Source organism: Propithecus coquereli, unplaced genomic scaffold, assembly GCF_000956105.1.
Source record: "Propithecus coquereli isolate 6110/MARCELLA unplaced genomic scaffold, Pcoq_1.0 Scaffold7, whole genome shotgun sequence".
NCBI classification, from domain to species: Eukaryota; Metazoa; Chordata; class Mammalia; order Primates; family Indriidae; genus Propithecus; species Propithecus coquereli.
In genome coordinates, this window is record NW_012153062.1 from 7,177,222 (window position 1) to 7,196,319 (window position 19,098).

General features: G+C 36.2%; 1 protein-coding gene across 1 annotated transcript in view; it reads right to left on the bottom strand.

Annotated features, from left to right (window-relative positions):
* Window positions 1-19,098, bottom strand: part of EPHX4 (epoxide hydrolase 4) — a 35,719-nt gene that overhangs the window by 8,171 nt on the left and 8,450 nt on the right. Inside the window, exons 3-6 of the mRNA XM_012661080.1 lie at window positions 15,642-15,799; window positions 12,517-12,645; window positions 7,706-7,809; window positions 4,167-4,315 (exon numbers count right to left, since the gene is read on the bottom strand). Coding sequence (XP_012516534.1) covers window positions 4,167-4,315; window positions 7,706-7,809; window positions 12,517-12,645; window positions 15,642-15,799 — 540 coding nt within the window. The remainder of the gene's footprint in view (window positions 1-4,166; window positions 4,316-7,705; window positions 7,810-12,516; window positions 12,646-15,641; window positions 15,800-19,098) is intronic.

Below are 19,098 nucleotides of genomic sequence, written 5' to 3' on the forward strand. Positions count from 1 at the left end.
TATCCATACCATTGTGCATGCCAGAAATCCAGGAGCCATCTTTGATATTCCTCTTATCCCTCCTCCAACTCATCACAACAGCTGTCAATTTTACCTCTTAAGTATCTCTGTCCATTTTGTCAAAGTTCTAAAATTCGTTAACTTAAAATTTTATATTTTAATATCTGTTATATTTGTAGTTATGTTTACTGTTTTCTGATTCCTAATATTATTTATATTTAATATTATTTATTTGTGCCTTCTGTTTTTTTCTTGATCTTGCCAAGTTTATCTATCTAACAGTCTTCAAAGAATCTGCTTTTAGTTTTGTCACTTCTCTCTATTGTGTACACACTTTGTTTCTATTGTATTAATTTCTGCTTTTTACCTAATTTCAATTATCTTCTTCTAATTTATTTTTGTTTACATGTTATTCTATTTCTAACTTCTTGAATTGAACTCTTAGCTCACTAATTTTCAATCCTCTTTTCTAATATAAATACATAAAGCTGTATATTTTTTCCTAAGTATTATTTTAACTATATTCCACGTTTGTTTTTAACGATAGTCATTAATTCATTTATTGAACAAATGCTTGTTTAAGTTCCCAGTTGTCAGCTAGGGTATGTTAACTCTTCCCAGAGTATCAGGTTTGAGTTTTAAGGAGAAAACTATTTTCATAAATACAGTCTCTTATTCCTAGTTCGTCCTGGTTCCTCAGTTCCAAATTTTGGGGAGTCCTTGGAGACTGTAATTCTAGGGAAGCTCAGGGTGGTAAGTGAGGGCTATTTTCTTGCCTGAGTGTAATGTACTATATTTTTTGTAGTCTTAGTATATGTCATATAAGTTTTTAATGATGTGCTTGGCTTTGCTTACCTATATAAAAAACTGCTCAGATGTACTTGGCTTTGCTTACTGTTCAGAGGGGGATCAGTTGAGCTTCAGAGGTCTGATGTGACCTTCACCCAACTAGATTTAATCTACAACAATCTAGTCTAAAATTCTCTTTTGCTTTTATAAAACTGTGAGCTTTGAGCTTCATGGGCCTGCTTTTTTTCTCTCTCTCTTTCTACGTGCTAATTAACAGGTTCTAGTGCTTACTCTTGGGAATACAGGTCCTCCTAATTAACAATTGTTAGTAAAAGAACCTCAGAAAGATGAAAATATTTTCCCTTTTTCCTTATAGCTACTTGAAACATACAGTTCTGCATCTCAAAGCTAGCTCTGATAAAAAGACAAGTTGAGAACATTTTTAAAAAACTATCATTCCTGCCTCCTGTCTAAAATTGAGACTTGTATAAAAAGGTGTCATTCTCTGTGTACAAATGTATTTGTGAAAAAACAAACAGTAAACAAGAAAACATGAACTTTAGACATTGTTGCTATATCCTATAAAATGTAACCTGTATCCTCTGCAATCTCTGTCTGCCTTTCAAATCATTGCCTTGCTTGATAAATTGTTACTTACAAACGTCATATAAATCAACAGCTCTATTTTGCCAGAGATACATGTATTTGTAAGTTTTTTTTTTTGTTGTAAGTCAAAAAAGAAGGTTTGGATTTACCTTTTCCCCTCTCATTCATATAATAATCATGACTCCCCTTGGATTCCATATTTAAACAGGGTTTGAGAGATTTTGTTTTATTTAATCCTACACCTGCTATACCTTTTTTCCATCCTCTTATTGTCAACCATTTTGTGTCCTTATGATTTAATTATGACTGTGTAAATGCCATATAGACGGATTTTTTAAAAATCCAATCTAAATCTTCTATTTTGTTCCTGGAAATATTAACACATTCATATTGATTGTGCTCACTGACACATATAAATTGTTTTTGTAATCTTATTTTATGCTTTCTATTTACCATGCTTAGATTCTTTTTTCTCTTTTCCTGCTTTCTTTCGAATTGATAGTTTTCTTGTTCCTTCCTATTGATTTGAAAATAATACCATTCTATTTCTATTATTTTCCCAGAAAAAATTGTTAGCATATGTATGTAAATATATAAAGCATATATACATAATTTCAAATGCTACCCTCTACATCAAATATAACCTGTTTTTCACATTTTTCACTTTATTATTTCTATGAGCTACACTATGGGTAATGTTTTCAGATCTATCTTCCAACTCAATTCTTTTTAGCTTGTCTGCTCTGCTATTTAAGTCACATAATGGTCTTTGAGATTTCAGTGGCCATACGTTTCATTTTCTAGAAGTTCTTTCAGTTCTTTTTCAGCTCTCTCCAGTCTGCTTTATATTATCTTATTCTTTTCTCATATTTTTTTTCTTTCATATGTTTAAGATAAAACATACTTTATAGTCTCTGTTAGTTCTATTATTTGAAATTTGTCGGAGTTCTGCTGCAATTGTATTCTGACTTTCATGAATAGTGGATTGATGTTTTTGTTATTTTGGATTATGAACTCATCTTCAGGGGACTTTACATGTGGGAATATTGTGAGGTCTGAATCGAGATGTATCCTACAGAGAGGTTTTGTCTTTCTTTCAGGCTTCCTAGGAAGTATTAGCACCCAAAGACCTTGTTAATATATAATTTCTGCCCTGAGAATTCCAATATCATGGAGGTAGCATAAATTCAAGCCCCTAAACCTCTTCAAGGCCAGCTGTGGTTGCTATTTTCAAGAGAAATATTTTTTCTCCTATGTAGAGTATGGACCCAAACTGGCAGATCTGTGTCTTAGCTTTCGCTCTATACTTTCTCTCTAGACAATATCTCCTGAAACCAAAGCTTCAGTTATCTCTATGTCAGTGACTCCCAGATTTTGTATAGCTTCATCCCAGATTCTCTCCTCTGAGTTCCAGACCCTACTATTCAACTGCCTATTTGAATACCTAAGGCACCACCCGAAACCCAGCTAGCCTAAGATCAATAAAACTCATAACTTTTCCCTCAAAATTAGTCTTCTTCTAGTATTTTCTATCTCAGTGAATGGCATGACTATCCATACCATTGTGCATGCCAGAAATCCAGGAGCCATCTTTGATATTCCTCTTATCCCTCCTCCAACTCATCACAACAGCTGTCAATTTTACCTCTTAAGTATCTCTCAAATCCACCCACTCTCAGTTGGCTATGATGGCACATGCCTGTAGTCCCCGCTACTTGGAAGGCTAAGGCAGGAGGATTACTTGAAGCCAGGAACTTGAGGCCAGCATAGGCAACATAGTAAGACCCCCACCTCTTAAAAAAAATAATATTTCTCCGTCTCCACTGTTTTCAAACTAGTTCTTCAAGCTATTATCATCTCTAGCCTCGACTGCTGCAGTTTTCCAACATTCACTCTGAATCTCCTCCAATACATTCTCCACTCTATAGCCTGAGTGAACGTATCCAAATACATATTGTATTGTTTTTCTTTCCCGCTTGAAAGTCTCATTCACTGGCTTCACATTCGAGGCTTGGCTCTGCATGGCCAGCTGCTGCCTACCTCTTGGACCCATCCTCATTTCATGCTCTTCTTCTCACCCTTACTTTCTGGGCTCCAGCCACATTGGCCCTAATTCTGTTACTTGAAGCCACAACCCTCCATCTTTCCATACAGCTCTGGTACTGTGGTTCCCTTTTTCTGGAATGCCAGTCCTCTGATCCCCTCTTTTGCCTACTCAATACCTAACTTACCCTTCACTTCTTTGTTCAAACATCATTTCCTGAGTTCTCATCTGTTTCTTTCAAAGCCTATCTGTTAGTTGATAACCATTCACTCATCACTGTGGTTATTTGTTTAATATCTGTTTACTCCACTAGACTACAAGTTTTGAGATCAGGGACTCTGTCTAGTTTTTCTCATTACTGTATCCTGAGTACTAACATAGCCTAGAACATAGAAAGTGCTTAATAAATATTTCTTGAATGAATAAATGATCATTAAAAATATAACTAAAAATATACATCTACTGAAAATAGTCCAAAGGGAGAGAATAAGTGGTTAGAGCTATGGATAAAACAAGTGACAGCTATGTGGGTGATCCATTATATTATTCTCCTTGCTTTTCCATATATTTGAAATTATCTGTAAAAAATATTATGCAACTTACTAAAAAAATTAAAATACTTTATTTGAGTCTTTGGATAAGTGGTGAACTTAATCTTAAAATAAAATATTGTCTCTTTAGGATAAGACTGAAATATTTTTCTTAAATAAAGAGAAATTATACTGACCTGAAGATATTTCGGTAATAGTTAATTGGACCACTTAATGCTCCAGGCTGAGAAAAGACATAAATATAAGCTTCAAGATCTTCTGTTGTTAATCGACATCCTTTTCTTCCAATGCCAGTGCTATGACTGGTAAACAGCTGTTTCAAAGCCTAATTAAAGTGAAAAGAGAATAATTAAAACTTTTATTTAGCTAGTAATAAAGTACATCTTTGGCTCTCAACAGGGGATGGTGGTCAGTGTGCAGTGACAACTCTTAATTTCTGCTCTAGCCGAGTTGGGGACCTCATTGTTTATAAACTTACCCATTGAATAATTTCTGCTTCTCTGGCTTTATTTTTGATATTTTTCCTTTCTAATCCCCCATGCACATTTCGTGCTTATGATAAGCATCCTCCTGTCTTCTTGGTGCCTATTCATATCATACAAGACCCAGCTCAAGTGCTATCCCTATGCTAATGCCTTCCCGCACATTCCAACTATAATTTACTGCCAACCAATCTCCTCTCCCCTGCAAAGTTGTTCAAACTTTTTTGACCACAACCCAGAGTGACAAATAACATTTTACATCATCATCTAGTTCACACCCTACCCTAGTTCATACCAGTTTCATATATATTAATATGTAAAATAAATGAGATAAATGTAATATATATGAAATATATGCTATATATGAAACAAAAGTTCAAAGAAACAGCCATTACTGTTATTATAATGTGCACTGATATTCTCAATTCAATTCTGTTCTACATAGGTTTAAAAATTCTAATTGCAAGCCACTACGTTGATTTCATGACTCACTAGTGGGTCACCACCCACGATTTGAAAAACAGTGCTCCATACCAGCATTCCTCAAAGCATGGATCTAAACCACCCGCATCAGAATCACTGTGATGCTTATTTAAAATGCAGATCTCTCAAAATCCCAAAAATATACTTACAAAAATATGAAAGGATATATGCATGAGATAATCAACTGCAACATTATTTGTAATAGAAAAAGACTGAAAACAATCAAATGTCCATAAGTGGGGGACTAGGTGAATAAACTATGGTATAACCCCACAATGGTGTACTATGTGTTCTTAGTACTCCAAGAAAAGATGGAGATAATCTCTATATGCTGATAGGGAGCAATTTCCAGGATATATTGTTAAATGGGGGAAAAAGTGGAAAATAGTGTTTACAGTATGTTACCTTTTGTTTAAGTAGAGGAGACAAATACATACCTATCTGCTTATATTTTTTAAGAGAAAAACAGTAGAAATATAAACCAAAATTAATTAAAATGATTTCTAATGGGAAAGGGAGGAAACAGGATAGAGGGGACAGAGGGGTTAGCAAGACCTCTCTGAATGTACCTTGTTTTGGAATCACAAAAATGTTTTGTATAAAATCCCAGAAGTTAAGTAAAAACTCTGTAGTCTTAAATTTGCTTTAGAAATATAAGTAAGAACTCATGATTTATTTCTTCTTTTTAAAAACTATATATATCCAAATTCTGTCCAATGTAAAGATCTAGAAGCAATGAAAACCCAGTAACAGTGATCACCCTGACACCCAGATTGTGGTCTCTAAATACCATTTTGTACTAAAAGGAGATAGAGTTTCTTGGATAAATAACTGATTCCAGATCTGGGGCAGGAAACAAAACATAAGCCTAGGACATTAAGAAAGCAAGCTATTGCTGACTAAAGGGATTATGCAAAAGGATACAGGAGCCAACATGGAGGGGTTACCATTTGCTTTATATGGGACCATTGGACATGAAAAAGAATAATGACTATAATTGATTGGTATATGTCAAATATATATTCATAACTCTGAAACTTGTTTCATACAGAGAAAGAATGAAGTATTTATCCTGCCATTCTTGTGTGAACTATATTTCAGAATAACCAAATAGTAGATGTGGAAAAATTCTTCTTTATACAAGAATTCCAGTTAATAAAAGCAGAAAGATGATAGAATTAGAAAATCACCATTTTTCACACCCTAATAAAATAATAGGCCTGGGATATGATCATACTATATGCTAAAATTGATTTGGTGAAAGGTTGTTAGGAAATTTTGGATAGACTGACAACTTGTGAGCCTACTGATCAGTGTTAGCATTACTAAAACTGGAATAAGTACACATTATGTGCTTCCCTGATGTGATACATTAGAAATATACAACACTGCCTATTAATGAATCTAATCAAGTCTCTAGATCACTAGCACCTGAGAAGTAGGAAAAACAAAGGTTAGAAGAACATGCTAAATACCACCACGATGAAGCGATCAGCCAAACCCAAAATGTGGGTCTTTCTTCAGGAGAAATGACCAGATGTCTTCAATAAATAAGTGGTATTTAAAAAGAAAAGAAAAGAGAAGGCTGGTCACAGTGGCTCATGCCTTTATCCTAATTCTCTGGTAGGCTGAGGCAAGAGGATTGCCTGAGGCCAGGTGTGCAAGACCAGCCTGAGCAACAGCAAGACCCCATCTCTACTAAAAATAGAAAAATTAGCCAGGCATGGTGGTGAGTGCCTGTAGTCCCAGCTACTTGAAAGGCTGAGGCAGGAGGATTGCTTGAGCCCAGGAGTTGCAATGATCTGTGATGAGGCCACTGCACTTTAGCCTGTGTGACAGAGCAAGACCCTGCCTAAAAAAAAGAAGTACTGTTATAGATTTTAAAACCCATAACAAGCAAATACAATGTGTGGACTTGTTTGGTTCCTTATTCAAACAAATAAAGTATATCAAGACAGTTGAGACAGTTAAGGAAATTTGAATGGTTATTATATTATATTAAGGAGTTGTCATTAATTTTGTTAGGTTTGATAGTAGCATTAGGGTTATGACAAAAAAAGATTCTTACCTATCAGAGATATACAGAGAATTATTTCCAGGTGAAATGATATTATGTCTTTTTTTAACCTCCCCAATATCTAACACCATGTTGGACATAATGAGGGCTGTCTGGAAACTATCCAGCCATGTAAACCATTCTTGTTATCTTAACAATGGCTGGATACTTTCTGGATCGTATAAAAGGCATTCGATAGGTTTCCAAGATAATTGCATATGACTACTGGTGTCAGTGTACATGGTACACCAATATCTGCATGCTCACTCTGTTTAGGGGTTTTGTTCATCCTCAAGGAATTCCACTTCTACTGCTGTCAAACTTACTCACCTAGCGTTCACATTTCCCCATCTCCCCATGAGATGTTCTCCAAAAAGAGGTATGCCTGTAGGGCAGAGACTCTCACAAAAAATTCAACAGCCAGGCATTTAAATATACAAACCAGGCCGGGTGAGGTGGCTGTGATGACGCCACTGCACTCTCACCTGGGAGACCGAGCAAGACGCTGTCTCAAAAAAAAAATAACATATATACACATAAATATAAATAAAAACAGAGACTATAAAAATAAGTAAGCCTATATTTGTCCTTTTAATATTTTTCTTTCATTTTTTGTTTTTCTTTCTTAAAAATGGACTTTAATTAAAAATATTTTCAATAATAATAATAATAATACATTATTTGTTTGACTTACCTTGAAATCATTTATTGAGAACATAAATTCTGGGAACCGTGGTATTTGAAAGAAGTAGTAATAGCTGGATTTTAACAGTTGAGCAGGGTGTCGTAAAATATATTCTGAAATTAAAATGCCATGTTAGACCTTATCCAAAGGGTATAAATTGCTTACTATTGGAAGGACTTCTTTTCTTTTCTTTTCTTCCTTTTTTTTTTTTTCTGAGACAGAGTCTTGCTCCATTGCCCAGGCTGGAGTGCACTGGCGTCATCATAGCTCACAGCAATCTCAAACTCCTGGGTTCAACCTCCTGCCTCAGCCTCCTGAGTAGCTGGGACTATAGGTGTGCACCACCACACCTAGCTAATTTTTTCTATTTTTAGAAGAGATAGGGTCTCGCTCTTGCTCAGGCTGGTCTCCTGGTCTCGAACTCCTGACCTCTAGCGATCCTCCCGCCTCAGACTTCCAAAGTGCTAGGTTTACAGGTGTGAGCCAACAGGCCTGGCAAGAACTTCTTTTTAGGGCAATTTCACTTTAAAATGATCCCATAAAAGAATTCATAAGTAAGGCTTCTTTGGAACAATTTCTATGTTTTTTTATTTCATTATGGTAGTTCTGGAATTTGAAAGTTTTATAGCACTTTGAATAAAAAGAAAGTTCCACCTTATGAAGTCTTGACCCAGAAGGGAACAGGAAGCCCAAACAACATGCTTTTCCTCCCAGGTTATCATCGGTGACCTAACACTTTTCCTAGGAATACATGGGTATGTAATTTTCTGTTATTTAAAAGATTTTCCTTACAGGCTGATTCAAATTGAACACGTATTCATTTGGCCTTGAAAGGAACTGAAGTATTTCCTATAAATTCATTCATATATCTAGAAAACTCATTCATATATCTAGAAAATTCATTCAGAGAATATTCACATATATACTGTGTGCCAGGGGATTTAGCAGTGAACAAGACAGAAGAGGTTCCTACCAACGAGGGACTTATACAATAAATAAGTAACAAATACTTAAAAGATCACTTTAGAGAGCAATAATACCATAAAGAAAATAAAACAAAGTAATCTAATTAGGAGTGATGGTGGGGTGGGGTGGAGGGTCTATTATTTAATGGAGGTGGTCAGAGAAGGCCTCTCTGAGTTTATGATATGTACCCTGAGTCCTGATGGTAAGAGCGAGTCAGCCATGCAGTCAGCCATGCAAAGATCTAGGAAGAGAATCTAGGAACAGCAATTAGGTCCTGGGCTTAGCACATTCTAGAAGTAGAAAGGTCAGTGTGGCTGGTGTATAGTGACTGAGAGGAAGATGGTAGAAGATGAGTTAGAAAGAGGCCAGATTCGGTGACTCACATCTCTAATCCCGGCACTTTTGGAGGCTGAGGTGGGAGAATCGCTTGAGCCCAGGAGTTTGAGACCAGCCTGGGCAACATAGTGAGACCCCATCTCTACCAAAAAAAAAAAAAAATGTAAAAATTTAGCCAGGCATGGTGGTGCCCTCGTGTAGTCCCAGCTACTCAGCAGGCTGAGGCAGAAGGAGCACTTGAGCCCAGGAGTTTGAGGGTGCAGTAAGCTATGATGATGCCATTGCACCCTAGCCTGTGTGACAGAGTGAGGCCCTGTCTCAAAGAAAAAAAGAAGAAAAGAAAAAAGATGTATTCGCCACTGCATTGAGAGATGTCAATACAATTAAGGGTGCTAGAGCCCAGGAGTTTGAGGCTACAGTGAGCTGTGATCATGCCACTGCGTTCCAAGCCTGGGCGACAGGGTAACACCCTGTCTTAAAAAATTTAAAAATACAATTTATGGAAACATATAGACATGTTACTTGAAAACCTCACATTGACCTAACAGTGTTGAAACTATTGTTGACAAAATAGTTCTAGAGACATTCCAAGTTTTTTTTTTTTTTTTGCTGAAAGCACCAATTATAGTTTGTCCATATAGCACCACCAACAAAATAACATTTACTCTAGGGTCCTGATCAGTTGAACAAGCATGTAGTATACTTCTTCTGCCTAATTCTATGGAGAAAAATATAATGAATCTCAGGACATTTAATCCTAAGCATTTATCCTACTGTACCTCAACAGCAATAGGTCAATTGGATATGTATCTAAAATTCAATATATATGCTTATATATATAATATATATTACTTATATTATATATTGCTTATATATAATATGCTTACTTACACTTATATATTTATATAATCATGGTCTGTTTCTTCCTTATCTGTTTAATTTTGAGGAAGAAATAGAAATATAGTGTTCTGAATTTTTTTGTTTCCTAGAGGGCTGCTGTGGTTAGTAGCAGTACTTAAACCTCAGAAAACTTAACAGGGTAGTTAAAAAGGATAAAATTATAATTTTTGCCAAAACCAAATAAAAATGAGAGTTCCCTTTAAAGCAGAGGTTCTTCCAAGTATAGTCCATGTGAATCCCTCAGGATCCCCAAGGCCCCTTTAAGGTATCCAGGTGGTCAAAACTATTTCATGACAACGCTACGACATTCTTTTTCTTATTGTGTTGATATTTGCACTGATGGTACAAAAGCAATGATGGATAAAACCACTGCTGCCTTAGCACAAATCAAGGAAGCGGCACTAAACAATACTAGTAGTCATTATATTCTTCACCATCACACACTTGCAGCAAGTAATTTAATTTAATTTAATTAAGTGCCAGTTTTACTTATCAATGACCTTGATAAAATAGCAACAATTATTAATTGTATTGAATCTCAACCTTTGAATGCATGTCTTTTTAACATTCTGTGTGATGAAACAGGAAGCACACATAAAGCAATTCTGTTGCACACCCAAACACAATGGTTGTCTCAAGGAAAAGCACTTCTGCGATTGCTTGAGTTGATGAGTTGAATTAGCTGCATTTTTTATGGAACACCATTTTTACTTGAAAGAATGACTAATAAACTATCATCAGTCACACCTGGGTATTTGGCAGATAATCTCTTGAAAATGAACAAAGTGAGCCTGTCACTTCAGGGAAAACAATCAACAATATTTGTTGCCATTGATAAAATTCAAACTTTCAAATGAATATTAGAATTTTGGAAAACTTGTATTTGCTACTATGAGCTCAGCAGCTTTGCAATACTTAAGGGCTTTTCTTTTGAAATTGAAATTTCTTTGAAATTGATATTAATGAATGTGATTTTTTGATATTTTACAATAAAATGTGTCACTTTATGGAAGATCTGCATAACTCGATGAACCAATATCTTCCACTGCATAATGATACAAACTCATGCATGGATAAAAGATCCATTCAAAGTGCTAGGGAGACCAGCCTGAGCAAGAGCGAGACCCCATCTCTACTAAAAATAGAAAGAAATTAATCGGACAATTAAAAATATATAGAAAAAATTAGCCGGGCACGGTGGCGCATGCCTGTAGTCCCAGCTACTCGGGAGGCTGAGGCAGGAGGATCTCTTGAACCCAGCTAGGCTGACGCCACGGCTCTCTAGCCCAGGCAACACAGTGAGACTCTGTCTCAAAAAAAAAAAAAGTGCTAGGGAGACCAGTGGGTTTTAATGTAACCAATATGAAAAGTTCATTTATACGATAGATATCACATTCCACATTGTTACTAATCTTTAAGAAATCATGAATTTTTAAGTTTGGTGTAGTATTAAGAAAGAAAAGCCGGCCGGGGGTGGTGGCTCACGCCTGTAATCCTAGCACTCTGGGAGGCCGAGGTGGGTAGATTGTTTGAGCTCAGGAGTTCAAGACCAGCCTGAGCAAGAGCGAGACCCCGTCCCTACTAAAAAAATAGAAATAAATTAGCTGCACAACTAAAAATATATAGAAAAATTAGCCGGGCATGGTGGCGCATGCCTGTAGTCCCAGCTATTTGGGAGGCTGAGGCAGTAGGATTGCCTGAACCCAGGAGTTTGAGGTTGCTGTGAGCTGACACCATGGCACTCTAGCCAGGGCAACAGAGTAACACTCTGTCTCAAAAAAAAAAAAAAAAAGGTGAAGAAAGAAAAGCCATAGTTATTTGAAACGGCTATTAAAATACTCCTCCCTTTTCCAATTACAAATCTGTGTGAGGCCAGATTTCCTCATACACTTCAATTCAAACAACATACTGCAACAGACTGAATGCAGAAGCAGATATGAGAATCCAGCTGTCTTCTATTAAGCCAAAAATTAAAGAGATTTGCAAAAATGTTAAACAATGACACCCTTTTCATTAAAATTTGCTTTTGGAAGATAGTTAGTTTTCATTAAAATATGTTATTTATGTTAACATGTAATGAGGGTTGTAAAAAATGAATTAATATGTATATTTTAAATTTCTTCTGTTTTAATTTCTAATAAAGTAAATATTTATAGACATAACTCATATAAACAAAAGCTCAATGGGGTCTTTAATAATTTTAAGAGTATAAAGAAGTCCCAAGACTGCAAATTTGAGAACTGCTGGTGTAAAGAGTACTGCTATTTCTGACAGCCAATGAGGTCAGGCAAGAGGAGAATTTATTTCTAGGCTGTCAGGATTCATTACTGTCAAAGTAATGTCATTGCATTTTTCCCTTTATCCCTCCCCAAGTTAACAATAAAATATTTTCCAAAAAGTAATAAAATCATGAAAGCAAATATTAAGCTAAATTTTCCTAGACTCCTTGGCAAGGTTTAAAACCAAGGCATCTGACATTGTCATGTGCTACCATGATTCAGTCATTTAACTTTTAAAAGATTATCTTAATCAAATTTTCCTGTTTTTAATCTAAAATGTTAGCAACAATAGTGAATTTTCACATTAGCAGAGATGTTTTAATGAAAAATTAAACTCACCTGTAAATACATTTGGATGAGGGAAGTTAATAACAATAAGCTTCATCACCATTTCTGGATAACAGATGGCAATTAGCCAAGCGATCATGCCTCCCCAGTCATGGCCAATAAGAACACATTTGCTATACCCTGTAATCAAGAAATAAATGTTGACATCATTGAAAAGAAACAAGTGGGTGCAGTTACCTCACATAAAATGGTTCCACTTCTGAACTATTCTTTCCACTATCCTACCTTAATTATGCACTTTGTGCAGATATATCGAGTTCAGTTGTTCCAAAACTTGTCTACCTGAATCATCTAGATAACTCCACTCTAGACCTATGGATTGAGAATATCTCCTAGGAATCTTTTTAAAAACAAACAAAACAAAAAAAACAAAACAAAAAAACACCACAGAATCTGAAATAGCCAGCTCAGCTCTGGTCCCATGCACCCGAGTTTGGAAACCATGGTAAAGATTGCACATAACTATGTCATAAGCTAGATTATTTGGGTTATTTTTGAATGCTAAGAAATTTCTAGTTACAGTAAAATCATAAAGACTCCTCCATGTCCAACTTGTAAACCTTTACTTCTAGGAAGCATCTATTTTCTCCCTAACTTCACAAATCCAATGTTATAACTCAACACAGTAAAATGTCACTAATTTGGAACTGTGAAGTCAAACAGAATTAGTGAAAAATCTTAACTGTAGCATCATTTATATACAAGCTTCATTTCATGTAATCATTATGGTAATTTGAATTAGGTTAAAATGTTGATTAATAGAGATTCCTACAGGATTTCCATTGTATGAGTGGATAAGGTTCATTTTTAATTTATTCCTGGAATACTCAAAATTACTTAATTCTCTCAAGTAAGTATTTCTCACCATCACTCCTTACCACTATACTAAGACACACACAAGGACAAACACAGACACACACACACACACACACACACACACCACACACACATACAATATCTTGTTTGTATTGATTTGCCTAAAAATTTCATGATGACAAATTTAGGCCAGGTATGACTGAACTATCACAAAAACTGAATGAAATATAACTGTTCAAAATCGGTATTTGAGCCTATTTTACCATTAATATCATCAAACTAATAACAATACTGCACATTGACATCCCCAGACCCCATCTGTTTTTTTCTACTCTAAAAATATTGGCCTAACAAATACACGAAAAAAATGCTCACTATAACTGGTCACCAAAGAAATGCAAATTAAAACCACAATGAGATACCATGTTACCACAGTCAGAATAGGCAGTATTAAAAAGTAAAACAACAATTGATAATGGCACAGATGCAGTGAAAAGGGACCACTTTTACACTGTTGGTGGGACTGTAAATTAATGAGACCTCTATGGACAACAGTATGGAGATTTCTCAAAGAACTAAAGGGAGATCTACCATTCAATCCAGCAATCCTACTACTGGGTATCTACCCAAAGGAAAAGAAATCATTATATCAAAAAGACAACTGCACTCATATGTTTATCGCAGCATAAATCACAATTGCAAAGAGATGGAATTAACCTAAGTGCCCATCAACCGATGAGTGCATAAAGAAAACATGGTATATGTACATCATTGAATACTACTCAGCCATAAAAAAGAATGAAATAATGTCTTTTTCAGCAACTTGGGTGGAACTGGAGGCCACTGTCCTAAGTGAAGTAACTCAGGAATGTAAAACCAAACGCTGCGTGTTCTCACTTGTAAGTGGGAGCAAGGAGCATACAGAGTGATACAACGGACACTGGAGGCTCAGTGAGGAGGTGAGGGAAGGAACATTACCTACCGGGTACAAGGTACCCGATGAGTACATTTTTGAGTCTATTTGAACACTACAAGTTCAGACTTCACCACTAAATGATTTATTCATGTAACCAAAAACCGCTTGTCCCTCTAACTCTATTGAAATTAAAGTTAAATAAATAAATAAAATAAAAATAAAAATATTGGCCTGATCTGTGCTCTCATTAGATTATTGTAGAAAGGGCCTTTGATTTCATGATGTATCTCACTGTACTGGTTCCATTAGCATACTGACAGTGCAGCTTGGTTTTAGTTAAAGGGTATGTAGTAGATTGGATTATTATTTAAAAATATTTATTCCTCCCCTCTCCCAACTGCCATAGAAGGAGTGTCCTTAGCTGCCCCTGTGGCCCATAGACTTGTCATGTGATTTGCTTTGGTCTCATGGTGGCTGTAGACTTGACTTTGAGCTCCACCATATGACTTGCTTTGACCAATGGGTTGCTAGCAAAACTTGAAGTATGCTTGTGCCGCTGAGCTCACCCTCTTGCCACCTCTGCCACTGCCAGGAGAACAGCTTCCCTCAGGTTGCTATTTCCCTTTAGCTTGGGCTCCAGCCCAACGCACAATAAGAAGCCAGCTGGACCTGTAGCCTGAGGCAAAGACCCAGAGGAGTCCAGCCTACAGCTGACCTGCAGATCCGTGAACACAGGAATAAATGGTTTTGGCCTTATGCCACTGTGGGGTGGTTTGTTACACAATATTGTGTGGTTCTAACCGATCAATACGAAAGAAATAATGAAAGTGCTTCTGCATCTTATAACATTTTAAAATGAACATTGAGGTATGGGTTCTGAAGAAATCTTCTGAGTGCAAGAATCAAATTTTCAATAATTAGTTCTGAAAATAATAAACAGCATACATTATGTCTATTTTTAAAAACAAATCTTGAAAGTCATTCTTGGCTGGTAGATTGAACAGTTACTCTGGATGCATTATTTTAAAATTGTATAGGTTGGGTGCGGTGGCTAACCCCTGGGATAACAGTGCTCTGGGAGGTCAAGGCGGGAGGATCGATTGAGCCCAAGAGTTCCAGGCTGCAGTGAGCTACCATCAGGCCACTGCACTCCAGCCTGGGAGACAGAGTGGAACCTTGCCTTAAATCAATCAATCAATCAATCAGTCAATCTTCTGTATAAACAGTTCATTCTGTATACCCGAAACCATGATGACAGGATCCAGATAATAGTCTGCATAGACAGAAAATTCATTCTCCCAAGAAAAGAAGTCATCAATTCACAGTTTGTTAAATGTTAGTCCCTTAAAAAGAATTAATACCGTTTCATTTTAAACTAACCTACCTAATGAATCTAAAATATCCTTTATATCTGTAATTAGACAGTCTAATTTATAATGTTCTCGACACGTGGGCGCATCTGTTTCTCCACAGCCTCTCAAATCCAGCGCCACAACTCGGAATTCACTTTTAAATTCCCTCAGTTGGTGCCGCCAAGAATACCTGCAGGAAAAAGAAACATTAAAAATACCATATTAACTAGAACAAAGCATAACATTACAGAGTTTCTAAGTGGAAAACTAAGAAATTGCTTATTTTGAGAAAGGATATATAGCTGTGAGTCAGCAGGAAAAAGAGACCTATTTGAGAAGGAAACACTGACATTCTATTAGGATTATTTTATTTTTTCAACAACTCCCGTGGGGTGTAACAAAGGGCCAGTATTTACAGAAACTACAAAATATCAATGATTTGTGTATGTCTTAATACGTCAATTTTCTAATCTTTCCTTAAATGATGCTTATAGCCATCAGGGAGTCTGTACCATGAATAGTTAGTTATTTTACAGCCTGAATTTCAAGACAATGAATAGATTATAAAGTTTTTTAAAAAGTGAGAGGGAAGTGGAACTTGAGAGTTTTACCAAAACATCTGAATGCTTATCTGTCCCAGGACTTTGGTGGAGTAACATAAGTAAAATGCATCTCTATTGAAGAACAATTTGATTCTCTGGTTAAAAAAATTTACTAGATTAAAATTTATTTCCCTCAAAAGTAGATTTTACTCACCTTATGCCACTGTCAAATAGGGCTCAGTATTTTTAGCAATAATAATAGCTTAGTTATAGATGAAAAAGTCTGAAGATTAAAAAAACCAAAGATTATCACTGAAAGAATCTAATGTAAAACAACCATTTAAGATAAACCTCTGCTTGCTAAAGCAGAATTCTTCTGTGGGAAGGTCCTGAACCATGAATATAAGCAAGAGCGATATTAAAAACACTTAACCACCAAAATGTCACCAGCACTGACCAATTATAATAGAATGGCCATTGTGCTGCAGCCAAGTTCTGGAGGACTCTGCTGGGCCAGGCATTCCCCCTGTGCTTGATCGTGGAACTGCAGAATTAACTGAAATGCAGACATCCATGAGATTCTCTTCTTTAAATAAGCAAAATCATTTTGGATAACTAACAGAAAAAAGACACAGATTTTTCGAAGTGACTCACTATGTTATGGAACTCAAAATAAGCATTTTGAAAAAGCATCTGTATGCACATCTGCTCATAGAAACACTGTGTAAAATTATCTGACATGAGCCAAATGGGAAATCATTGTCTAAAAATACTTTTGGAGTGCAATAGGCAAGCAAGCACAGTGACATGCGATTATTTGCCAATAGTGACAGGGAGACTGCAATGTGAAGTGACACAAAGCAATACCATCAAGGTAACACGTCGACCACCTTATAGCAACAGATCAGGAAGGGTCAGACACATATTCGGAATTATAGATGGATACAGAATTCCTAATCTGTTACTATTATGGAATATCTATGATTTACGAAAATATGCAAAAGCATTGCCATTTAAGATGGATTTGAAAGCCAGGTGTGGTGGTTCATGCCTGTAATCCTTGCACTTTGGGAGGCTGAGGCAGGAGGATACCTGAGCCCAGGAGACCAGCCTGGGCAATACAGTGAGACCCCTATCTACAGAAAAAAAAAATTAGCCAGGAATAGTGGCACATGCCTATAGTCCCAGCTATACACGAGGGTGAGGCAAGAGGATCGTTTCGCTTGAGCCCAGAAGTTTGAGGCTGCAGTGAGCTTTGATCACACCACTGTACTCCTCCGAGGTAGGAGTACAGAGCAAAATTCTATCTCTTAAAAAAAAAAAAAAGATTTGAAAATGTTAATAAATAGCTTTTTTAGCTAGGTCATAGTAATCTCGTTAATCTTGTCTCTGGGTTGCAACAAACAAAAAGTAGTTTGTTTCCTTAAAGATACTCATCTTTCAACACATATGACTTAATTATTTTCTCAAGTAGCCTTATTTAAAGTTTTGAATTGATTTTTAAATGTCTTTATAACCGAAGCTCAACTCTTCCCTCGTTATAATCCCTCATACTCAATCAATAAAGTTCTGCAGAATTAATCTCTTAAATATTTATTTAAACACTCCCGGTCTATCCTGCTATTGTCACTTAATTCAGGCCTCCATTAATACTCTGTGTCCATTTCATTCCTTCAGCTCTATCTTCTACAAAACCAGAGTGATGTAGCAAAAACACAAATTCTCTCATGTCATTTCCCTGTGTACAATCTTTTCGTGATTCCATATTATGAACAACATGAAACTCAAGCTCATTATCCTGGCAGACAAGACCTGCAAGATTTGACTATGGCCCAGTCTTCCAGCCTGATTACTTTACACTCTCTGTCATTTGCTTTATAATAAAAAGAACTAACATCTATTTCATTCTTACTACATGCCAGGCACAATTCTAAGTGCTTCTTGTATGATAATGTTGATCTTCAAAACAATACTACGAAGTAGGTATTATTATTATCCCCACTTTACAGATGAAGAAACAGAGGCACAGAGGGTTAATAGCTGTGCCAGAGGTCACAGAGCAGCAAACAGCAGAGCCAGGATTCAGATGCAGGCATTCTGGCCTCAGAGTTCATGTTATGCTGCTCTGCAGCACTAAGTCACTGTTGTTTTTTGCTTTTATGACTTTGTTGGTATGTTTTTCTTTGTCCCCACCATTCCCCTATGGCCCCACAATCCCTGACCCTCACCCCTCAGTTAACTCCTCCTCACATTGGGCACCTCCTCTTTCAGGAGACTCCCCAGGCTTCCTTTCTTACAGGCCGGGTTGGGGGCCCCTTCTGTACTTTCATACTTGTACGTCCATTCTTCAGTGCCCCGGGCACGTGTTCTATGGTGATCTGTTGAATCTGGCTCTTCCACTCGACTGTGAGTTTTCCTGAGTTTTCTGGTAGAATATCTAGCCCATGCAGGTGCTTAATAAAGATTTGTTGAATAAGTGAAATAACAAACCAATGAAAACACTGAATAATGAGAGTGTAAGAACTACCAGTTGTTCAGTAAAATAAGACTTCTGTCCCAGTTCAAACCTTGAGATAATGACAGCCAAAGGTCCCAGATTCTCACTGGGGAATTTATATTCAATTTCTATTAAACTATACATTGTTTTAATATACTAAATATCTGCCTTCACTTAAAATTCATTTAATTAGAGATTTCAAGGTAGAAATTTTACTCAAAATAATGTGCACAATCCTACAACATTTTACATTTAAAATTGCATTAGAGATTATGCAAACACGGTATCTGCATATGTCATTGTATTATGAAGAATTTAAATTGCCTTAAAAATAAATTCAACTGCTGCTGTTAACAATGAGTGGAGCCAAACAATATCCTGAACAATTCTAAGAAAGAGGGCAACTGCATATTTTAATAAGTTACAAAAGAATAATTTTTAAATGTCATC